At 38.3% G+C, this 26,303-nt stretch overlaps 1 protein-coding gene across 1 annotated transcript in view; it reads right to left on the bottom strand.

Annotated features, from left to right (window-relative positions):
• LOC136878420 (transmembrane protein 181) overlaps positions 1 to 26,303 on the bottom strand; it is a 126,646-nt gene that overhangs the window by 52,459 nt on the left and 47,884 nt on the right. Inside the window, exons 4-5 of the mRNA XM_067152084.2 lie at positions 15,732 to 15,881; positions 26 to 128 (exon numbers count right to left, since the gene is read on the bottom strand). Coding sequence (XP_067008185.1) covers positions 26 to 128; positions 15,732 to 15,881 — 253 coding nt within the window. The remainder of the gene's footprint in view (positions 1 to 25; positions 129 to 15,731; positions 15,882 to 26,303) is intronic.

Below are 26,303 nucleotides of genomic sequence, written 5' to 3'. Positions count from 1 at the left end.
TATGTACAAATTATTTCTAACGTACCTATTATGGGCCTGGTCACTGTGTAGTACTGTTACTGGTTTGTGATCAGCTGTCAGACCTTCAATTGATACGCTTACATGGAAGATCTTATCCAGCATTTCATCTGTAACATTTAGTAAATTGAAAATTATTTGGAATAGGACATGAATGCATGAGAAGCCAAGGTTGACTAAGCTATGTCCATAGACTCCATACATTAACTATATGCAACCTTTCTTTTCCTTTACTTTTACAGTATATGCACAAACAACAGTAAAAAATGTGACATCTAAATTAGCCAAAAATAAAAAAAAAAAACATTAAAAATTTAAAAATAATGGAGAAAGTCATTGACAAAAGACTGAGGGATATACTAGAAACACAGTTAGAGGAAAAACAATATGGCTTTAGATCAAATAAATCAACAATAGACTTGATATTTACAGTATGAACAATAATGGAAAAACATCTGGAAAGTTAAAAGGAAATCATATTTGTATTTGTGGATTTGGAAAAAGCTTATGATACAGTTAAGAGAAAACATGTATGGGAATGCCTACTGAAAAGGAATGTACCAAAATGATTAATTAACAAGATACAAATGTTGTATCATGAGAGTGGGGAGTGGTGACTGAAACATTTTATACGAAAAAAGGTCTCAAGCAAGGAAGTGCACTGTCACCATTATTGTTTATTATATTGATGGACGAAATCATCAGTATCAGTAGGTAGTGATGAAGTGAATGCTTTGGTATTTGCAGATGATGTGGTGATTTGGGGAAAGGGAGAAAAGGAATTACAAAGGAGACTGGACATTTGGAATGAAAATCTGAAGTAGTTTAGAATGGTAATTAGTAAAAAGAAAACTGTAGTCATGCACTCTGGAAAAGATAAAAAGAGAAGCCAAGTGAACATAGATGGAGAACGGTTAGAGAATGTAGAACAGTTTACATATCTGGGTAGCATTATTAATGGAATTAATGAAATCAACCCTGAAATTAATAACAGGCTAAGTAAAAGTACAACATTTTATCATAAAGTCAGAGATCTTTAATGGGGTGACAAAGTACCCAAGAGAATGAAATTAACATTATATAAACAGTATTTCATACCAATTGTAACATACGGACTAGAAACACTGGTAACTAATAAGAGACAAGATAGTAAGATCCAAGCAGTAGAAATGAAATTTTTAAGAACATTGGTTAAAAAGACAAGAAGAAATAGAATTCAAAATATTAAAATCAGAGAAGAGAGAAATATAGAACCATTAGTACAAAACTTACAGAAAACAAGACTGAGATGGTTCAGACATGTAAAAAGAATGGGAAAGGTACGTGTAGCAAGAAGGGAATTGGAAAGAGAAGTCAAGGGAAAGAGACCGGTTGGAAGACTGAGAAGAAGGTGGATGGATCAGATTTGGAAGGACATTAGGAAGCTGTATTGGATGTGGCGGAAGTAATGGAGCAGTAAAAGTGGAAGGACAGAAAGGAGTGGAGGAAGCTTGTTAACCACACTCGGGCAACTGGAGTGGGACATTGATGATGATGATTATGTGGGGCAGTAGTCAGTTATTACAATAAAAAAGGGAAATAAATCAGAAATCTATCTATTTATTTATTCAGGATCAGCAACAGCATAACACCGAATTACAAAGATCTGTGTAAATATTATAAGTGCAGTGTGGGAATTAAATGCTTTTGAAGATTACTATCTACAAATAATGTAATACATTCTCTGAAGATTGGATTCTTTTGTGACCCAGGATTCTGGGTTTATGCTGTGTAAACAATGCTAATAAGATGAAAGTGTGGACATTCATTTTCCGAATACAAACCAACAATGCATTTATAATTTGGGAATTTGAGGACACATCCCCTCCAATATTTTGCCAGATGGGAAACCAAGGGATATACTGGTATTACAATGACTTGTATAAAACAAGCCCATATGTACAATATTATTACAAATAAATTAAAACATTTACTGTACTGCATATAATAGACCTGCCTGTATTGATTTCTACATAAAATATTTGCACGGGAGAGTAAAGCTTTGGTACAATCAAACCCTGAACCAGCTAGGAGTTGACAACTAAGTGACAATGCCTCGTTTTACATTAGAAACCCACTAAGCATGAATGTATATAGTATAAATGCTTTAGGTTGATCTTTCGTGCAAATATATTTAATGATTCATCCCATTAAGTATAGATTTAGATATTTAGATATTTATTTCAATAATTAATTCCAACGAGCCAAAGGCTCATACAGAGGAATTGTACAATGAATAATATATTCAATGGCGAATCTACAAACTCTGAATACTTACAATGATATAATCAGGTGACTTAAACAGTAAAAGTGGAGACATCAATACAGAAAGTGTAAAAAATAAAAATAAAATACCATTCTATAATTCCTTAATTATACTAAGATACTTAAAATACTTAGTACTACAAGTGAGTAACAATGCAACAGGATTGACAAAGCGGGGCGAGTGTTTGTTTTAAAACATTACATATTTATATTTCACCTATGAAGTATCTATTCCATAAATTTTCCTTTGCCTTTTGTTTGAAAGTTATTAAAGTAGGGGTGATTTTTACATCAGCAGGAAGTTTGTTGTATGCTTGAATTGCTGAGAATTTACAACTCTTCTTCCCATACTTAGAAGAGTGGATGTGATACAAGGCCAAGTCATCTGCATGTCTAGTTTGATACCTGTGGTTGTCTGAATTGGTTATTAAAGTAGTGTTGTGAAATATTATGTTTCTTTTTATTTTATACATTAGTAAGACAGAATTGAGCTCTGTAATTATGCTGAGAGGTGGAATTTTGGTCTGAGTGTATAGGTCTTTTACAGGGGTGTATAATGGTAAGTTAAGTATGTTCCTTATTGCCCTGTTCTGTATCACCATTAGTTCATTCAGGGAAGACTTTATACAATGTGACCAAATTACACATAAGTACTGCAAGTGGCTATGTACTAGTGAATAATAAATTTGTAGGAGGAGGTGTTTAGGGATTAAATATCTAAGTCTTTTTAGTAACCCAGCAACTGGGGCGATTTTCTTAGTTATGTATTCAACATGGTCATTCCAGGTCAGGTTCTCATCAATAATTAATCCAAGATATTTCACTTTTATAGATGTATCAGACAACAAGAAACAAACTTTGATAATGTCGTAAGTCATATAAGATCATTCAGAGCTAACTTATTTGGATTTGGGCTAAAGTAATAAATTCAATTTTCTCACAAGTACTTATCCTCTTCAGTTATACAGAGTTGCAAACACTGGAATCAAATGTTGATATGGTTGACTTTTAGGTCAAATGTATACACCTGGTACTGTATATACAGCATATGGGTTACCATGAAGTTCCAGTGAGAGCAATTATCACACTGAGATGGAAGGACCATTCCACAAACATGTTGTTTATTGCATGCAATTATAATACATGTAACACTTAATGTGATGTAGTTGATAGTTGTACAAAGTGATCTGTTGTGGTGGAACCTACTGTATATGAATGCTGTAAAATATGAATTATAGATACGATGTAGAAATTAAATGTCAAAGTGAAAGAGGCAGCATTATTAGCATGCTTCCTATGAGCCAGGACTGTGTTGCAATTTCAGATGAATTCGTAAGGTCTTTGTGAACTAAAAATTGAACCATGGTTTGAATCCACTTGTATGCAGATCATTTTCAATTAATTCATAGCTTCATTATACCTATATACAGCAGGATGTCACTTTTGATATGATAACATGATGTTAACTAAGGCTGAAGTCAGCTGATGGTGTAAGGAAATTAAGCACAGCAGGACCAGCAGGGAGATTCCTTCACAACACCTTACCAACAGGGAGACAAGCGCTGCTTTACATCTGCAGGTATAACCTTAAATTACCCTACATGTGTCTCCCGGGTGGTGCTAAGTAAACAACGAATTTGGCTGCTGAACCTTAAGCTCTGCTTAACGGATATCCCAGCAAATAGAGGATACATTAAACTTCGACTATAATGACGGAAAATTATTCCAATCTAAACGGCTCTTTTCAGAGCCAAACAAAGGACATAGGGCCCACTTTGAAGGTCCTACAACTGAATGTTGAGGGTATAAGCCGATCCAAAAGTGACTACCTGCTTATGACAACCATGTAAATGTCGTACTACTTCAAGAAACACATTGCAAGAATGAAAACTAACTTCATTCCAGATGTAAACTACCAGGATTCAATCTTGTTGCAGCTTCTTTCCATAAAAACTATGGCATCTCTATGCACATTCGAAATAATATTGAACAAGTAAAAATTCTTGACATCAGCTCTGATAACATTTTCACCACCAGGATTAAAGTTGCAGATTTAGAAATAGTAAACATTTACAAACCACCATCTCAACCTTGGTGTAATGAAGCCATCAAGAATGTAAATCATCCGGCAGCCATTATGGGAGATTTCAACAGTAGGAGTACTTCCTGGGGGTATGGAGATACTAATTCAGATGGTCTTGGTGTGTTAGAATGGCCTGAAACAGAAGATGTTTTCCTTGTGTACGATGCAAAAAAGAGAGGTTCCTTTCACTCAGGAAGATGGAAGAAGGATACCAACCCAGACTTCTGTTTTGTTTCAAGGGACGAGCACGTAAGACCTTTACAATGCAGCAGGGAAGTACTGAACAATTTTCCCCAAAGTCAGCATAGACCAATTCTTCTAAAAATTGGTATTGGAGTCCCAATAATAAGATCAACACTTGTATCTCGCTGGAATTTTGAAAGAGCAAACTAATGAGATGGATCACAATATCCAGTGGATTCCACCCAAACTGGACAACTATAAGCGATTTGTTAGTTTAACATGCTCCATAGCAAAGAAACACATTCCCAGAGGATTTAGAAAAGAATATATCCCCGGATGGAATAGAAGATGTGATGAGCTTTACAAAGAATACCAAATCAGCAACAGAACAGAAGTCGCTGATGAACTATTGCAATGCCTAGATTCTGCCAGAAAAGATAAATTGAACTCAATGACAAGAAGCATGAATTTCCAACACTCAAGCAGAAAAGCATGGACTCTTCTTAGAAAACTTGGAAGTTGTACTCCCAAATATATTAATAAGAGCTCAGAGGTATCTCCAGTAGATGTAGCTGAAAGAAACATAAAACTATCCAATATATCAGAAAATGTCAATAAAGATGAATAAAAAAACTCAAGAAAGAGTTAAAAACTAGGCTATCCTTGACTGAATCATCCCCCCAGTTCTCAGGAGAATTCACAACTGCAGAAATCTCAACAGCTCTAAAAGAAATAAAACCAGGCAAAGCAGCAGGATTGGATGGGATATATCCAGAATTCCTGAAACATTGTGGACCTAGAACTCTACACTGGTTAGTTATGTTCTTTAATGACATCTTAAGAAGTGGTAGGCTTCCATCCTTGCTTAAGAGAACTAAAATAGTTGCCATTCTAAAGCCCGGAAAAAGTGGAGATAGTCCTGAAGATTATAGGCCAAATAGCACTCTTTAAGTATTTGCTACAAGTTAATGGAAAGAATGATTTACAACAGAATCTCAACCATAGCCTTCCAACACATACCAACTGAACAAGCAGGATTCTGTCCTAACCGAAGCTGCTGTGACCAGGTCTGGGCACTCACCAGCCACATGAGAACGGATTTCAAGACAAGAAGAAGACCATTGCTGTTTTTGTGGGCTTGACATCAGCTTATGACACAGTATGGCAACAAGGGATGATTTTGAAATTCTTGAAGATCATTCCCTGTAAGAACCTTGCAACACTGCTGAACAACATGCTATGCAATAGAGTGTTCGAAATACATTTAAACAGCAATAACGATGGTTTACCCCAAGGATCAGTTCTTGCTCCTCTACTGTTCAGTATCTATACTGCAGATCTTCCTGAAACTACTTTCAGGAAATTCATATATGCAGATGACATAGCTCTGGCTGCCCAATCGAGTGAATTCAAAACAGCAGAAACTACACTCACAAAGGATCTCCATAACCTGAACAAATATTTCAGTACATGGCGACTCAAACCTAACTTGAACAAAACTGAAGTAAGCTGCTTCCACCTAGACAACCAAAAAGCCAACTGTGTACCTCAAGTCGAATTCAAAGGCCAAAAACTTAAGTATAACCCATATTCAAAGTATCTGGGCATCAGAACGGATCGGACACTTTCATACAAGCAACACCTATCTAACACTGCAGCCAAAATAAAACAAGGAACAACATATTACACAAGCTCAGTGGAACAGGGTGGGGAGCAAACGTGACTGTACTACGGACATCAGCTATTGCCTTGATCTATCCAGTTGCAGAATACTGCTGTCCTGTGTGGCTTAACAGTGCATATACTTCAAAAGTTGATACACAACTGAATGATACCATGAGGACAATATCAGGCACCATCAAATCGACACCCCTAAAATGGTTACCCGTTTTATCCAACATCCATCCCCCTCACATACGAAGAGAACTGGCTCTTGTAAGAGAATGGCAGAAATGTTGCAGTAATCCTCAACTGCCCTTACATCGGGACTGCAACCGTCAGAAATCGAAAGATTAAAGTCCAGAAACCCATCATGGAAGTTAGGCGAGAAGCTCCTGGAAACAAATTTTGATGCTGATGAGATCTGGCATAAAGAATGGACCTCTTCAAATCCTGACCATCTGGGTTTAATTCACCATCCTTATAGAGCTCCTCCTGGTTTCAACTTACTGAGAAGGGAATGGACATCTCTAAACAGAATCAGGACAAACCATGGAAGGTGTAAATTCTGGCTTCACAAGTGGGGAAAATCTGAAGACCCATTCTGCGACTGTGATAATGTGCCTCAAACCATCCAGCACGTTGTTATGGACTGCCCAAAAAGAAGATTCAATGGATCTGTTCAAGAATTACATAGTGCCTCTACAGAAGCAGTGGACTGGCTGAAAAGTCTGGACATTAAGTTTTGAACGCTGACCTGTAAATTACATACTTATTTAAGAAATATGTACTTATATGTATTTATAAAGTATCCTTGTTTTGCCATACAAAATGAATAAATAAATAAATAAATAAATAAATAAATAAATAAATAAATAAATAAATAAATAAATAAATAACCTTACCAACAAGTTTACACAAGACCTAACTTCAACTTTGGTTTCTCAAGGAGTTTCCTCGGTCCTCGTAAAATCGTTTTTGTAAATTTTAAGTCCACTAATGTCGGTTTCAAGTTAAGTTTATATAAAGTGAAAACAGTAAAGGTCCAGCTTACTTTTTGAAGAAAGAAGACCACTTTGTACAAACACATCTTACTCATGGACATAGATTTTCTTATGAACATGAATATTGACATATTTTATGTGTTATAGCATAACATGAAAACATTTCCAACCTCATTCTTACCATCAGTGTTTTAATTATACGTGTCAATTTTTGCATTTGCATTTTTAGCTGAGTAGTTAGACTTTAAGCTGGATTATGTACGTATTTTTATGAATTAGCTATAAAAACATTAAGTATTGTCAACCTAAGTTGAATTAATGCCAATACGGAATCACAACAGGGATATTTATTTGTAACATGATGTTGTGTTAAGCATGTATTCTATCACACCTGTAAAAGAGATCACAATACAAAGCTTGTTCATTCATTTGTATAATGGAAGTGAGCACAATTATTGTTTTTACTAATCTACATTACAGTGATGAATTCGTTGATATGTTACTCATGTATGGAGTTACATGACAGAAGTCATTACAGTCGTAATACCTGTATCACGAACGATTTCTTGAGAGAAGAATACAGGCAGCCAATACTTTCTGGAGCTTTGAACGATGCTTGTTTGCAACTGAGGCACTTGGAAAGAAACTTTCTAATAGAGATACACATATAGTATCTGTATGTACCCATAATAAAGAGTACATTTAAAAAAAGTACTTTATAGGACATAGCTGGGCAGTGAGAGAGCCCCACTCCTTGAGCTAATGGCATGAGTGCTGGAAGAGCCCGTAGCAGCTGACTTCTAACAACTTGTGCTATAAGGACTAGATTGTGATATGCGGAGTCAAGGTGCAAGAAAAGCCACAGCAATGTACCTGGCTGACTACATTATGTTTAAGCAATTCAGTCATACAGTTCGTTTGTTGTTCATTGTTTATGCTGTATTTATAAACAAGCTTTTATGTTGGCCTGCAGTATTTCTATGAGTACAGGTAGTAGTCAAAGGAGTATTTAGTTATCACATGTCAAAATAATTACTTTTGTTTCCTACGCATGACCTAATGAAATATATGTTTGCCTCTTAGTCCCATTTCTTGATATGGAGTCAGAGATGAGGTGAGGTGAATTTATACATCATGTTTTATGGCTGGATGCCTTTCCTGACACTAACCTCAGCTAAGGATCTAATGAAGATGAATTGAAATGAAAGTGAATGAAATTCGGTAAGGAGGTGGAAGGATTCGGCTGTGGCCTATGAGTTGGAACTGTCCTGCCATTTGCCTGGAAGTAAAAATGGGAAACCAGAAAAAAACATTCTCAGGAGAGCTGACAATGGGGTTTGAACCCACATGTCTCCCAAATACTGAGCTTGGCTCCATGGCCGTAGCGTGTTAACAGGCACGGCGACTCCGCTTGATCATAACGTAAGAAATTAATATAATTAAACTTATTTACTTAGCACAATGTATTTGTATACAAAATAACTTATTTTGTTTCCTCACCATAATCTAATGCACTGAATTAGGCATGATAAAAATGTTAAAAGTTTAAATCTGTTTAGATATGTGCCATTTCACTAGTTGTAATTGAGAGCCGTGCAAGCAGCTGCTAGGCTTTACTTTCTGCCAGAGTGCATACTCTACTCCTTTACCTGCCTGAGCTGGAGCGCTGCTCATTGAGCCGGACTGTACCTGTCTTTGGTATAGGACTTGAATTGCATGGCCTGGTTTCCTAACCATAAAGTTGCATGTGCTGGCCGCTTTAGCTAGGGCGAACCTAACCATTAGTAGGAAGTTTGCAGTCTATATTGTAACTGTTCATATGGCTAATGTACACTTCCTGGTATAATGTAAGTGTTATTCACAGATGTGATCATTTCATGCATTCATTACAGTTTCTAATACTGAATTATCATCGGTACTAATGATTTTTTCTGTACTATCAAGCTTAAACCCAACAATATTTTTGTATTCATTCTCTATAGGAGCAGATACTAATATTTTTAGACCATCTTTAAACTACAGGCTGCATGAAACTAAATTTTAAGTGGCTAGTGGACCACTCTGTACCATATATTCAAGCCTCTGAAAATATAATGAGCCTTACAAGCTGATGGTAGATGACAGAGTATGGTCCATTTTGAAGTTAGACTGACATACACCAGAAGTTTTTAAAGTAGTGTGGGGTAAACCGTTCCCCTCAGTGCTGCTTCATTTTCTGTGCCAGCTAACTCCTCATATACAAGAACAAAATAGGCTCTTTACTTAATTGGTTAAATCATGAATGACTGCTTCATGTACTTTGTGATTGATATCAACATCCATATGCAGACCTGGCCAACACCTGGAAACTGCAGATGATGATGATAATCAACATCCATGTACTCTACTTGTGTACAACTTGATAAATGTCGTTCAACCAATAGAGCACATTTTATCCTCATTAACCCATTAAATAGCCTATTTTATTCTTATCCACATGGAGGTGAAGCTTCCACAGTGTGAAGAATTATTTAGTTTAATTTCTGGGTTGAATCGTGTTGTAGTTGTCTGTACATCACGTACAGTTTGCCGACGTTTCAAATACATTGCAGTATTCCTTGTCAAGGCAACTGAAATACCCCTACTCGATCCGAGGTAATCAGTCTCCCAGGCAGCAATTTACACTACTAGAGTGGCCCTGACCTTAGCCTTTTATATCCTAGTCTTTCTGGCTGACGTAAGCCTTGGCTGTCTCATGAGCGTTCTGGAAGGTATGTGTCAGAGCCAGGTAGTGGGGGCTTACCCGCGCTGTTATGTAATGGGGTTTCGGCCCGTGTGTTTATGTTGTGGTCTGTATGTCTTAAACTATGAATGATAGGCATCCAAGAATTACTAATTTTATATCCTTCTTCTAAATTTATGTTGTTCGGATGTTTCTTGATTTCGATAACCTCGTGGATTTTCCTTTCCAGATTCCAAGGGATAGCTGCTAGGATCTTGGTCTTATCAAATGATATTCCATGCCTTGTTTCATAGGAATGCTTGGCTACTGCTGAAATATCGGTGTTTTGGTTCTTGGTGTGATGGATATGTTCTTTTAGGCGGGTGGAGATCAGACGTTTTGTTTCACCAACATAACAAGCTCCGCAGCTACATTCAATATGATATACCCCAGGAGCCTGTAATTCTATTGTGACTTTTACTGGTGGTAGATAACGGGCTAGCTTCCGGTGAGGTTTATAGATGGTTTTTATGCCGTATTTGTCCAGTATCTTGCCGATCCTGTCTGTAGTATTTTTAATGTATGGCAGTATCGCTGTTTTCGGGCAGGTCAGTTCTTCTTTCCCGTTGTTTTCTCCTACGGCGGCCTTTTCTTTGTTCTCTTCTGACTTTTTAAAGACTCATGGGATGTTGTTGAGCGAGTAGCCGTTTTTCTTGAGGGTTCTTGTGAGGTGTTCTTTCTCTTCCTCGAGGTGCTCTGTGTCTGATATCGCTATGGCCCTGTTCACCAGTGATGTTAGGACGAGTCATGCACTATACAGGAAACGCACACACACAGACAGGCACCTACATGCCTCGTCTCATCATCACCCATCACAAAAGCAGGCTGTCCTAACATCACTGGAGAACAGGGCCATAGCGATATCAGACGCAGAGCATCTCTAGGAAGAGAAAGAACACCTCACGAGAACCCTCAAGAAAAACGGCTACTCGCTCAACAACATCCCATGAGTCTTTAAAAAGTCAGAAGAGAACAAAGAAAAGGCCGCCGTAGGAGAAAACAATGGGAAAGAAGAACTGACCCGCCCGAAAACAGCGATACTGCCATACATTAAAAAATACTACAGACAGGATCGGCAAGATACTGGACAAATACGGCATAAAAATCATCTATAAACCTCACCAGAAGCTAGCCCGTTATCTACCACCAGTAAAAGACACAATAGAATTACAGGCTCCTGGAGTATATCACACTGAATGTAGCTGCGGAGCTTGTTATGTAGGTGAAACAAAATGTCTGATCTCCACCCGCCTAAAAGAACATATCCGTCACACCAAGAACCAAAACACAGATATTTCAGCGGTAGCTAAGCATTCCTATGAAACAAGGCATGGAATATCATTTGATAAGACCAAGATCCTAGCAGCTATCCCTTGGAATCTGGAAAGGAAAATCTGCAAAGCTATCGAAATCAAGAAACATCCGAACAACATAAATTTAGAAGAAGGATATAAAATTAGTAATTCTTGGATGCCTATCATTCATAGTTTAAGACATACAGACCACAACATAAACACATGGGCTGAAACCCCATTACATAACAGCGCGGGCAAGCCCCCACTACCTGGCTCTGACACATACCTTCCAGAACGCTCATGAGACAGCCAGGGCTTATGTCAGCCAGAAAGACTAGGATATAAAAGGCTAAGGTCAGGGCCACTCTAGTAGTGTAAAGTGCTGCCTGGGAGACTGATTACCTCGGATCGAGTAGGGGTATTTCAGTTGCCTTGACAAGGAATACTGCAATGTATTCGAAACGTCGGCAAACTGTACGTGATGTACAGACAACTACAACACGATTCAACCCAGAAATTAAACTAAATAATTATCCACATGGAGTTAACTGCCACAGAAAATGAACAGCATCTGTAGGGGAAAGTGTTCTCCTCATGCTGCTGTCAGTCTAACTTTAAGCTGGACTATAGCTTTCAAGACAGTAAAACCCTTAAATTTGGTGAAATCATATCCATCTATGGAAATAGGGTCCAGTTTTGATATAAGAAGATTATCAATACCTATAAAAGTGCTGGATTATGCACTGAAAGAAGTAAAACTTATCAGAGATGTTAAGTGGCAAGACTGAATGGAGAAAGTAGGATAATGCTCTGGGGAGGTTTCTACTTGTATTAGAGTGAAAGTTAAACTAGAGTGGTAGTATTAGTGACATATGAATTAAAGGAGGAAAACAACGGGAGAGTGATAAATCTTGAACTGTATTTTGAAAGAAAGAGTTGTGATGAACATTCACTGAAAAAACAAACAAACAGTCAAGCACCCAGAAGAAATGGTCTAATTTGGATTTTATTTGGTTTATATGCATATCAGCAATGGGTTTGTAAATGATTATAATGAGAAAGATCTGTAAGATCTAGAACAACTACCGGAGTAAATTAGTGATGCTATAATGATTATAATGATAGTGTTTTCAATCAATCAATCAATCAATCAATCAATCAATCAATCAATCAATCAATCAATCAATCAATCAATCAATCAATCAATCAATCAATCAATCAATCAATCAATCAATCAATCAATCAATCAGTCAATCAATCAATCAATCAATCAATCAATCAATCAATTATCACAGTGAGGGAAGGTCCCTGAACACAGGAGTACGCCCCATAGATCACACACATTAAATCCAGCATGTGACGGAGTTTGTTGGGAGTCACATCATGGATCTCCATGAGGTCGTATCAGGCAATTGCAAGCTATGTAGGAAATTCAGGAGTCATGATGGCCCAATACTGGAACCAGTAGGTACGTAAGGGCACCCACACATCATGAAGGTTCCAGTTGACCAAGTTATACCACATAAAGGAAGGGTCACTGTATTGTGCACCAAGATTTATGCAGCCCCATGATATCTGTGCCTGCCATCTAGACACAGTTACTGGACTCATTACAACACCCTCTGTCATTTTGCACCACGTTGGACTATGAATTCACCATCCCATGAATAGGCTACCATTTAGAATGGTGTTATAACCGGGAGGCAATAGACCGAAGATGAATGGCATTCAACTATGAATTTTGGTTCTGTATTATTATGGATGACCACTGTGTAGACCAGCTGGGACATCAACTCTAACGCATTGCTGATGTGCAGAGTATTGAGGGCCAGTTACAACAGCTGTGAGCTGTCTTGCCTCAGGAGAGCATACAACAACTGTATTATTCCCGTCCGAAATGAATTGGCTCATACAGTATATCTAGGTCCAAGCAGGTCCTACATCCAACTGGCATGAGACCATCAGTATGCTCATACTTCAAACTCCATTGCCCATTTGATCTGATATTGTAATTACTGTAATACAATCACATGACTTTCCAATAATTTATCTCCATCATTCCTAGATACTTAACCTTTTCTCTCATTGAGTGCAGTTCAGGAATTTATCTTCCTAAATCCAGAGTAAATTAGAGTAGAGAGGTCCACAGCAGACCGAATATCTTCATCAATATGGCTACCATAATTTGGTCATGTATACTATCAAACAGGGTGTCTATGGCCACAGGGGTGACTATAGTCATAAACTAATTAAAAGTGATAAGAGACAATTTCTTTTTTACTTTTTCTCAATTCCAGACAGATGCTTCTCCTTTTATGTGGTAAACACATGAACCTACACCTACAATTACTTTTAGTACATTAGTACTAAATTTTGACTGTAGTCATCCCAGGTGATGATATAAGAAGAATAAGCTAATAGCTTCAATTAACTCTGAAATGACCAGAGCAAGATATGGTTTTCCCTGGTGAACTAATAATCCTCATCATGGATGAGTTATGACAAGAGAGGCAAGGAAAGTTGACAAGAGAAAGTGAAGGCATATTACTCGTATATTATGACCTTCCTACAACATTTGCAGGTTGCCACAAGGACAAAGAATACCATAACTAATGTACCTATGTAGATACTTTTACAAAAAGTTTTTTTTTTTTTTTTCATGAAAGAAAAATGAAAAGCAAAGTAGCTTCAAGGTGGCTATTAAGGTCCATAGGTGTAGTTTCTGGAGATGACTATTGACCCCTTTCATATGGCTGTCACAATTGGTTGGAGAAGGTCAGTACTTAGTCCAAATCTTTCCAAGAGGTTCACAAGTAGGCCAATGATGCTTATAGACTCAAGCCTGTATTTGTCTGTGTAGCAATTTGCCTTTGTAGTAAGGTACCGGTACTGTGGTTTCATTGACTCACCTTTTTTCAAGGTCAACTTCCTCAGGTTTTTCATTTGTCTTGAACTGGATAACACCAATATAGTTGGTCTGTTATTGGACATTATAAATTTTCCAGCTAACTCATTCCTGATTGCCAGCGTTTCACCCCAGTGTGTTAAGTTGGGCTCATCAGTTGATAAATAGCACACCTACCAAGATGCATGGCTAGTGCATACTGTGTAGGCTACTGCGTAGGCCACTTGGAGCCACCGGAAGTGCCAATGCACTATGAGAAACTTTGTCTCATTTTCATAACTTGATGCTTGCCTGGCCATCAGATGACAAAAATGTTGACTCCCATAGGGAACCCGAAATATTTGTTCCGAATGAGTAAATTTATAATACCAATATAGTTTTCCAGTTAGCTGTCATCTGATGGCCAGGCAGGCATCAATTTTTGAAAATGAGACAAAGTCTCTCATAGTGCATTGGCACTGCCGGTGGCTCCAAATAGCCTACGCAGTGGCCTCCACAGCACGCACTAGCCATGCGTCTTGGTAGGTGTGCTATTTACCAATTGATGAGCCCAACTTAGCACACTGGGGTGAATGCTGGCAACCAGGAATGAGTTAGCTGGAAAAGTTATAATGTCCAATAACTTACCAACTGTATTGGTATATAAATTTACTCATTCAGAACAAATATTTCGGGTTCCCTATGGGAGTCAACATCTTTGAACTGGATAGTTGGGTTGATTATGTAGCCTACTGAAGTGTGAATAGAAATTATGGTACTAAACAAAAGGCAAATAAATGTATAAAAAGAAGGGTGAGATTATGTTCAATAATTGAAAAGAATCAGTGGAATAACACTTGAAGGGAAACATTTGAAGAAAGAGGAGAATTCTGTTTCTCCTGAAAAAGTGTAAGAGAATGTGCTAGACAAGCAGAATCATTCCTGAGAAATGTCATGTTGAACTTCCTGTACAATGTACTGGGATAGTACATTATTTTATTGACATGTGAATCAGAAATATGGACAATAGAGAGATGACATGATGGTAGAATACAAGCATAAACTGAAATTTACTGGTAAATAAAATAAGAAACGTGAAAGCTAAAGGAAGTAGAGCAAGAGACAGACATCAAGGCTACTATAGTAAGAGCAAACAAAGAATGGTAGATAAGAGGATATGGATACATGATGCATGTACCTGTAAAGAAACAGCCATGAAAAAGATGGATGAAATGAATGCAATGTAGACATGAAAAAGAAAAAAAGCAGTGTGGACCAGAGATACGGATGGCAGAGAACTGGTAGGAAGATAAGAGAAAAATGAGATGCATATGTTCCAAGTAGACCTGATTTGTCACTGGAAACTTTGTTAGGTAATGATGATAATATAGTTTAGCAGTTGCCGTATATACATATCTTCCTCTTCAACTTTAAATGAAACATAAAATGATAATATTATGTGAACAGTTTAATCTGTATCAAATAATAGCACTAGTATGGATGATTCCTCAGTCTCCAAAAGAAAATTATGACAGCTCACCATCTGTGTTTTCAGTGGACACTTTAGCAATGACCCAGAGCTGCTGGTTGTAGGTAGACATTGCCGGACTTCTCATGGTAAACTCTTTGCTGGTCAGCTCACTTCCATTTAAGGGAACTTTCTCTTCTGTTGTACTTGTAATTGGAGGTCCTTTAAAAATATAAAAAGAAGATTTATAAATCAGTGTAACACAGTATGATACCTATAAAATAATTTCTACCAGTGCAAGATGAACCATCCTTATCAACTGTTAGAGTAATACAAAATCACATGAATTATGAAATATTGTCTCATGTTATTATTGTACACATCCAAATAATACACAGACATAATTATATACATTATATACAGCTATATTCACAAAAAGTCATCCGTAATGATGTTGCAAGACTTAATCCATGCAGCCACTTGCTCTGATGCTTCATGTAACCCATGTAGTCCGCCAGGGAATTTTCTTTTAGGACACTCCTCCACAATATGATGCATTGCCTTGACTATGCCACAGCTGCATAGTTTATCATTGACTGTGATAAACTGATAAATAAATGAACAAACCCCATGGCACTACAGCCCAAGTGGGCCTTGACCTATCAAGCAACTACTACTACTACTACTACTACCCTGAAGGCGTACAGATTTCAACATGAGACGCGATCAGTGCAATGAGTCCTTTCGGCTGTTCTTCTTGGCTTAATAGAGTGGGACCACTATCTCACTATCAGATAGCTCTTTAATAATTGTTCCTATGTAGGATGAGTGGACCTCAAAGCAACCCTCAGATCCAGGTAAAAATCCCTGATCTGGCCAGGAATCTAACCCGAGGCCTCCGGATAAGATGCAGGGGTTGCTATCCCTAGACTGCAGGCCTATCAAATTGATAGATAGTGCAGAAATAATTGTTTCAAACAAATACTGCATTTCCTTTTAATGGTTTACTATTTTAATACAATGGTGGGCAGCTTCTAAATTAGTTAATGAATTAGTATTAGAAGCGTGTTGACCAGCTGCATAGTATAGTTGGTTAAACCTTTGCTTCTAAGCTGAAGGTTACCGGATCACCTGCCAGCATAATCAGTTAGTTGAAAGTGCTTAAGTGCGAGTCCAATTCAGGACATTTCTGGCCACTTAATGGCCTCTTTTCAGGGAAAGTTTTGTCAGCCTGGCATGTCTTAAAAAACCAAAGGGACATTAGACATTTAGCAACATTATTGAAAGCAAACTAAAGTTTTATTGAAATATACATATTCCTGGTTTTTTAACATACAATATATAAAATTCAGAGATGTTCACAAGCAAAATACTTGGAGTGATGTTCGATTCAGTACCTCATAAAAATACTAACATGTAAGCTGTTAAGAAGAAAGTTAATCAAGAATGACAAGCTTTGATCCTTTTCAGGAATATAAGACCATGAACGCCTGCACCAGTATATTAATCAAGAATGTTACAAATAGAATACCAATTATTGGAATATTGGAATTTCCACAGCTATTACATATTAGTACCTCCTTGTTGATGATGTGGTCCACTCATGAGATCTTCCACATTTCAAAGGTCTGCAGTTGGTTCGTTGACAAAGCCTTTAATTTCTGTCCTTCAACACCGTAAAGCAGCAGTAGTACATAACACTTCACAACGTAATGAGTTTTGAATCAGAGGCCAAGGCTGCACATAAGATGTTTAATTTCAGAAACAACCTGCTTGCAGTGCTGATTCTGGTTTTGATTTCTACTTCTGGATGGACCAGCATTCTAGGTACTTGAAATGTGACATCCTTTCAATGGTAATTTTGTCCAGAGTGATAATAGCGTTGGAGATTTTCTGCTTGCTGTTTACCATGAATTTTTGTTTTCTTGATGCTTAGAAGTGTGGGATCTGGTTATGACAGTGCAAGAGAAGTTTAAGGGAGCAGATATTGTTATCAATGGAATTCTGTGTAGGAGGGATTCTGCCTGGAGGGTGATCAAGGATGAAAATGAGACTATCTAATGGTTATGTGGGGAACTGGGTGTGAGATTTGTAGATACTAATGGGTAGTAGGAGATAGGGATGTGAACTCAGATGGCCTTCACTTAACTGCAGGGGGAAACATATAAATTAGGAGGTTGGTTTAGAAAGGTAATAGGAAGGTAAATTCAGGGAAACAGGGTGGACTAGAGAACAGTGATAAGAGCACAAGTAGCTGAAAGTCAAGTAAGGTTGACATAAAGATGTTGTGTTAAACTGTAGATGTATTGTAAAAGGAAAGGCAAAACCCATGTATGCAGTCCATATCCTCACAGGCAGAAACCCATATATGGACTTGCACAATACTTCAAAATGTTACCAGCTCTCCGAGTTCAAATACACTTAAATTGCAACACCATGAAGGCATTGGTCATTTATGTTGATTTTCAAGATATGGAACGATGCCATGTAGGTATATAAACGATCAAAGTTTCAGACCCATTGGATTGTTGCTACAGGTCTCCCCACATGATTGGTCGCGGAGGAATCAACTCCAGTATACGGACTCTGGTGTAGCGTAGTTGACTTTCAGTCTGTGCAATGAAGTGTTCCCCGTTCCGCCTCGACGACAGAGAAGAGCACGCTATCTACAACTGTTGCCGCTTGAGAGGGCTCGGATAATTGTGCTGTGTGAGGCTGGATTATCGCTAAGGACTGTCGCTGCATGTGTTGGCCGACAGGCATCTACGGTACAATGTGTATGGCAGCAGTGGTCAAATGAAGGTACCCACACTCGTAGACCTGGCACAGGCCCAGCACGACAGACAACTGTGAGAGAGGATCGCCGCATTATTCAGATGGCCCGGATGGAACCCCATGCAACAGCAGCGCAAATTCGAGCAGCTGTGGCACCCCACGTTACACAATAAACAGTTGGTAATCGCCTGCGTTCAGCTGGCTTACGTGCCCGTGTCCCTGCAGAAGGTGTTCCATTGACCCCACAACAGCGATGTGTAAGGCTGGCCTGGTGTCGAGAAAGATCGACGTGGGTCGATGAATGGCATAGGGTCGTCTTTAGTGATGAATCGTGCTTCTGTCTTGCCCGCAGTGACCGCCGGAATCGTGTGCACTGACGTACCGGGGAGAGGGACCGCCCAGATCTTATTGTTGAGAGGCACACAGGACCAACACCAAGCATTATGGTCTGGGGAGCTATTGGCTTTAATGTGAAATCACAATTAGTGCTTGTTGAGGGCACTATGACTGCTCGACAGTATGTTGATAGGGTACTCAATCCAGTGGTTGTCCCTATGATGATGAACATTGCTAATGGAATGTTTCAACAGGACAATGCCCGGGTTCACACTGCACGCATCTCCACAGAAGCTCTCCACGACATCACAACCTTAGAACGGCCCACCAGATCCCCGGACCTCAGTCCTATTGAGCATGTGTGGGACATGATGGGTCGACAACTGGCCAACCGTCCTCAGCCACCCACAACTCTGGAACAACTGACCCATGCAGTGCAGCAAGCATGGGCCACAATTCCTCAGGAAGCGATCCAGGGCCTTATTGACTCCATGCCTCGACGAATTCATCAATGTATTGCAACTCGTGGTGGGCACATCCTGTATTGATTGTTGCCCAAACTTGCGATCAGAGGGACCTGAAAGTGTAATCAACGAAGCAGAACCAAACACTTGTCCTGCATGTTCAATTGCAGCAATGTAGCACCACTCCTTCTGGGTGTTGCAATTTCCATTTTACTTCAGTTTAGTTACATAAATAGTCAAAAGATGACACAAACTGTACTTCCAAACATTTTAAAGCTGGTTGCTGGCATTATGACTATGTTATGGACATTTCTTTACAAGTTATCAGCTGAGTTCGTTGACCATGCGTGATTGAAGAATATTGTGGTTTACATTTTCTGTTTTCCCCCCCATGTTTTTGGCAAAATGGTTAAAAGAAAACTAATCATAAGTAATGAGATAGAGGCAGTAGTTAATGAAAGTGGCAGCAAAATGTCATTTAGTGACAGTGATTTCTTCCGGTAGTGGTAGGGAATGCAAGAAGCAAGATCGGCACAAGTGACCATACAGACGATAGCGCACATGCACCCAGCTCTGCCTGGACAGACGTGAGTAATTTTGATCCTGGCTCATCAACTATTATTCCAATATATAACATTCAGCGGAGGACTACTGTGGTCGTCTGACGAAAAGACACGTGGAAGCGGGTTAAGCGGTGCGAGGAGTAAGCACGGCTGCTGCGCATGCGCCTATCTCAAGTCTCAAGGCCTGACAATAAACATCGGTTGTGACTCTTGCGAAATGAGGTGCTGTCGTGAAGTTTCAAAGTGGTAGTGCAATTGTGCTTTAGTTACACATTTACTGTATGTACTGCGTAGTGAACAGTTTAATAATGAACATGCATCTGATTCAGAGAGCTCCACTATCACAATACTGATCAAGATACTGATCCTCTAGTGTATTTTTATCTTTTTTTTAATGATGAGATTTTTGAGATAATTATGAATTAAACTTGTTTTCAGGGAAGTAAAAAGAAGAAGAAAGCAACACCCCCGACTTAAAGGGAAAAATTACACCGAGGTCTCCCCCAAGTGTTTCAGACACTAATCACAAGTAGTGATAGAGTCAATAGTTAATGAAAGTGGCAGCAAAGTGTCATTTAGTGACAGTGAAGGTCAATTTCCTGAGATTTCTTCTGGCAGCGGTAGTGAATGTGAGAAATACCAATATAGTTGGCCATACAGACAAAAAAATAATAATATTTATTGTGTTGTCTATTTCATGTGGTATTTATTCAGTGAACAATTATTACAGTAATAACAACATTCAGAACTGTGTATACAGTAGATTATTGTTGTTGTTGTTGTTGTCGTCGTCGTCGTCGTTGTTGTTGTTGTTGTTAGTCTCTTATTTTATTTAGTCAGTAAACAATAATAAAATTACAATAACAGTTTCAAAAACTGCATTATTCTCATAAAATTGTTCAGTAACACTTGTGCTGTTTTTGCTGTAACAATTTTTCAAAAAATAATAAAACTGTTCCTGGAATAGATCAGTGTTGAAATTAGGCAAAACCCAAAATATATGTTGTTTTTATACATGATTGCATAATTTAGGATAGTCTTGGCAGTATTTACATCAAATTACATTTTCCGGAATTCACCCTTTGCCCTCGGCCATAACACATTGCTGTTCACAAAGGGTTGAGTAATTTAATAGATATATATTTCCCATTTTCACTTTCAGGAAAATGCTGGGACAGTTCCTATTCATAGGCAGCCAATTCCTTCCACCCCAATTTCATTTACCATCATTAATTAACTGAGGATGATGTTGGGAAAGGCATAGAAACGTGCCATATAAATTCATCTCACCTTACCCCAACCCCGTATCGGAAAATGAGACTAACTGGTAGACATACAGAAGACTAATATATACTTAAAGTTAACCATTGTCAGATCATATCATGGAGTGTCCCTTGTGCCATTCTTCCTGTGAAAATATTATGAAACAATATATACTTTCCTTTCAGACCACTTCAGAGATGAGTTTCCACTCTTAAAGGAGGTATGTGGTTAATTTGGGTATATATTTTCATGGTTTTAGTAAATTTTCCAAAATTCTTTAATTTTTCAATTTTTTTGCTGCCTACGGCCATGAATTACCACTGACCGCAAAGGGTTCGTAAGTACAAATTTACCAGATATTGTGATAGGAGTTGCATCGTGGCTAAAAGTGATATTAACTCTCTTGGAGCCAGGCGGTACTGCAAGCACCCGCCCTTTAAATTGCCAGAGACGATCAGGTCGGCCTTTAAATATCCAGTCGGAAGTTGCCAGAGCCGATTACATCGGCCGGCTTAAAATTCTATGATATGTATAATTTTGTGACAACCTACAGTGACGTGCATACTTTTGTGATAACCTATAGTAAAGGGGCTACAAGTTATTGTGTGCCTGACCTTGCTTTGGAATTTCTAAGAGGATGTTCTAGCTTTCACGAGAGTTGTTTCCTGTGTTTAGAAATACCACTAACCGGTCAGTACGAGATTGCTCCTTGCAGTGAGTGGCAAGTAAGTGGTTCACGTGATATATTTTCAGCAGGTATTGATAACGATAAATTAATGCATTATTTGGAACAATGCAAAGTTAATGCGGATGATTTGTTGGATAGCGATAGTGAATTTAGTTCACGGACTAGTGAGGAAATTATACCAGACATGCCCCCGGGATCACCAAAGCTAAAGAAGAGGCGTGATAAGTGATTAGTGTTAGTGATAAGTGATTAGTGTTAGTGTAAATACCCTTAAGTGCTTCAACAGTGGTCTCAAACTTTGAACAACATTATATAGCTGGTGATGTGTCTTCTTCTTAACAATTTTCGGTGAGTACATTTATTTTGTCATTTTCCTTCTTTTTACTAGTGACATGATAAATTTGAATTTACACTTTGATTGTTTTTTACTTTTCTCATTCAGAGTAATTATTATAATTCTGTTCAGAAATAAATTCTCTATTATTACGTAAATCCGGTCCCCGCAGATCAAGTGTAGTGTGCCTGCCTCTCACCCAGAAGTCATGGGTTCAATTCCCGGACAGGTGAACAATTTTTACCAGGGTCTGAGTGTTGGTTCGAGGTCCACTCAAACTAAGTGGCCGGGCTGAGTGGCTCAGACGGTTAAGACGCTGGCCTTCTAACCCCAACTTGGCAGGTTCGATCCTGGCTCAGTCCGGTGGTATTTGAAGGTGCTCAAATACGACAGCCTCGTGTCGGTAGATTTACTGGCACGTAAAAGAACTCCTGCGGGACTAAATTCCGGCACCTCAGCGTCTCCGAAGACCGTAAAAGTAGTTAGTGGGACGTAAAGCAAATAACATTATTAACAAACTAAGTGACCCTAAGTGATTACAATTGAAGAGATATCTCAGGCTGAGAGAGCTACCTTGGTCTAGAAAACCAAGAATAATGAATGAAAGAATTCATCTCACTGACCATCCGTCACCTCGTAAACTGCAGGTCTCCGGGCTGGGCAGCAGTCACTTGGTAGACCAAGGACCATCAGGGCTTTAGTGCCATAGATGTTTTAATTATGCATATTGAATTGTATTGTAAAATGCTTTTAAAAATGGATACTGGAACCGATAACGAGAAAAAGGATTTTCCGTTAAAATAAAACTATAATCTCAACCATTATTTTTTACTTTTTAATAGCTCAGAACAATTTTTATACAATCTAGTCCGCACATATAAAATTTCTTTTCAGTATTTGCCATACATCGATATGTACATGAATTTTGTCGGTGTGGAAAATTGTCTTATTTTTATTAGTGGCATACGTTTGAATTTTTATTTTTTTATTTTTATTTTTCCTGTTCAACATAATTATTTTATAGAAATATATTTAGAAATAAATTCTACATTATCACGTATATTCCTTTGCATCGTAGGTGATATTTTCAAAGTAGATATTGGGAGAGAAAGTGTGAAAATGTTTTTCTCTTCCTAAAAATAGACGATGTCAACAACCATAATATCAACAATAATAATTTTCTATTCTTCATATCACTCTGGATCAGTTGTTTATTTTATGTAGTCGACGTGTAAAAAATTTCTTGCCTGTATTTGCCATGCACCGGTAGATATACGCGAATGTTAAAATACATGTATTTCCACTAAAAACGGCCTGGCTCTTTACAGTAGTAGAGTGAAGGCGGGGCTCTGGCCTCTTCCAGCTGATGGTGAGCGGCCGACCAGATCGGCTCCTGGCTCCAAGAGGGTTAATGATGCAGAGGTTTTCTCCCAGAACTGGAATGTTTATTGTAGAGACAGGATGGATTCGATAGGAGGGGGAGTATTCATACTGGTAAAAGTAGGATATTTAAGCTGTGAAAAAAGAATGAGAAACATGAAATTCTAGGTGTAAGGTTCATCTCTAAAATAATAAGCAACTTGATATTTTTGAGAGGTGTACGGAACTAGAAGAGGTGGTGTAGACAAGGGATATTATGTTCCTTTAAAAGGTAGAAAGGAGGTAGCTATATCTTTTCTGGTATGCCCACAATTCATCAAAAATCTTTCTTTCAGAGCACCATCTTCCATATAATGAATTACTACCGCCAGTTGATCATTGTGTCCTCTGTCCATGGCAAAAGCAACAGTCATGGAGTAATATTTGGATAACATACAGAATCACAAATTATTTTCAGAAGTAGTCTTCCCATAGCAGCAATGAGCTCCTCACAAATTGTAGAATGATAGGTAATTAACATGGTCTCTGTGTTGGTTGCCACGTTCTTTGATATGCTTGGCCAAAAAATGTCCATATTTTGAAACCATTTCCAGTTGTTATGAGGACAGCTGAATTTTTTATCATTATCCCAGAAAGCCAGGCCACGTTGTGATAAGAAGTATGACATGCACAATGTGTTCAATATTCAGTCAACAACTTTTCCTTTTGCAATAGATCACTGTCCGCTCCACCCAACGCAGCCCCTCTTTGAACAAAATCTTTTTGCTAGTTGCTTTACGTCGCACCGACACGGATAGGTCTTATGGCGATGATGGGACAGGGAAGAGCTAGGAGTTGGAAGAAAGCGGCCATGGCCTTAATTAAGGTACAGCCCCAGCATTTGCCTGGTGTGAAAATAGGAAACCATGGAAAACCATCTTCAGGGCTGCCGGCAGTGGGGTTCGAACACTGGATACTGGCTGCACTTAAGCGACTGCAGGTATCGAGCTCGGTTTGAACCAAATCAGCTAAGCACTTAATGTGATGCTTGCTCAACTCATGCTTGTTGATTCTCATGTGTGCGTGACTCCAGTTGCAAAAGCCATCTTTAAACAATGACCAGTTTTGTAATCCAAACAGCTTACAGCCTTTGGCTGGTGAAAAGCAAAGCCACCAACAAGAAACAGTCTCTTTGTTTGCATTCTTCCATTCAAAATAACTGTTACATTTTTGAATGAAATAACCAGAAACACTTGTGTGGTTTTCTTTTCCTGATTTTCTTAAAATTATTTATCGTAGTAAGGATGCAGTTCAAGCTTCTTACTTACTTTTTCGTGACAGCTTAATAGGCAAATAATTGGCCACAAAACCTTCATCATCCTGAGCTGAACAGTACCATGTTTCATCCTGCAATTTTGTGGTAAAGCAAAGTAAACTTGTGTCCTCATCCTGAGGTGGTGCAGTTCTTTTCAGGCACACTTCCAATGGAGGTGAGCTGCATGTGCCATTTTAACCTCATACCAGTCCTCCTGCCATTCTTAAATTTCTGGCAGTACCAAGAATTGAACCAGGGCCACCGAGGGTGACTGCTAATAGTGCTAAGCATTATGTTACAGAGGTGGACATTTTTGTGGTAGCACCCTCTTACTTTTCTGTAATGGGCAAATCAAGCAAAGAATCTTTTAAACTTTCTATAACAGAGGTTCTTTGCTTTTACAGACGGGCATTGATTGACTGTTATTTAGAAAATCTATGCTTCGCTGCTTATGTTTATGGTGATGTATAAATCCCATGTAGAATTCTGCTATTTCTAGATGATTAATTTATTTCTTAAACAAGTCTCACTTCTTTTTTTTTTTCTTCATGGAGAGTCTTATTTTGTACAAATATATTATAATGCATTATTGATGCATGAACTTCTGTCATCTTCAGATGTTTATTTGAATGTACATGAAATTTATTATAAAAGTAATACTTATGCAGTAAATAAGATTCTCCAGAGTACACGGTTGGTTTAATTTGAAGAGCAACGTCAACATCTAATAATTATTATTTAAAAGGGCACTAAAACATTTTGTTTATGTGTTCATAAAGTCACTTACACATCCCCTTAATGCTGTCAACATACTGTAATGCCGGTGCTGAACGTTTCTTCTTGTGTTGGCATCAGTTCGTAGTATCCAGTATTGTCAGACTCGTTATTAATTCTTGACATCCCTGGGTTTTCAGAGAGGGTGTTATCCTTTGGCTTTGCAAAAAAAAAAGGTGGTTATTTTAGAAACCTTTTCTGGAGCCGCTTTCAATTGACATTCACGCTCCGCCAATAACTTCGGTTTTTGGGCCCTGCTTTGTTGAATTCTTTGGACTGGATGTCGATCTCCATGTGCTGGGTGTTACATGATGACAGAGTTTACTGTTTTAACAGAAAATCTGCCTATTCCTAAAAGTTGAAATGAACTTCCTGTTTGTTTAAGCTCATTTAATTCTGTTGGAATCAATGATCAAAAACAACAAATACCACTACACTGCTACTCGCCCCGCCAACTACGTGACACGTCGATCAAGTTTGAGTAAGTCTGTCACTGGTGGATTGAGAGGGGAGGAGGTGTTGCCAGAGAGTGTGCAGATGCAGACAATTTGCATGTTCGGTGTTTGTGCAGTCTGAGCTTTACTGCCAGTATGCCAAACTGTAGAACGTTGAATGATCATTTCCTGAAAAATTTGTATATTTATGACATTTTGAAGTACAAAAATGGGTTGGTTCTCAATGCAAGTTATTGAACCTATTTATTTAACACTTTTTGTATGTTTATATGAGGTCATCACTTTCATATAGATGACATAAGATCTCTAGAGATCCAT

This window comes from Anabrus simplex, chromosome 1 (assembly GCF_040414725.1).
Source record: "Anabrus simplex isolate iqAnaSimp1 chromosome 1, ASM4041472v1, whole genome shotgun sequence".
Classification (NCBI taxonomy): Eukaryota; Metazoa; Arthropoda; class Insecta; order Orthoptera; family Tettigoniidae; genus Anabrus; species Anabrus simplex.
Note: the sequence above shows the minus strand (reverse complement) of the source record. Positions and strands in the feature narration are given on the sequence as shown.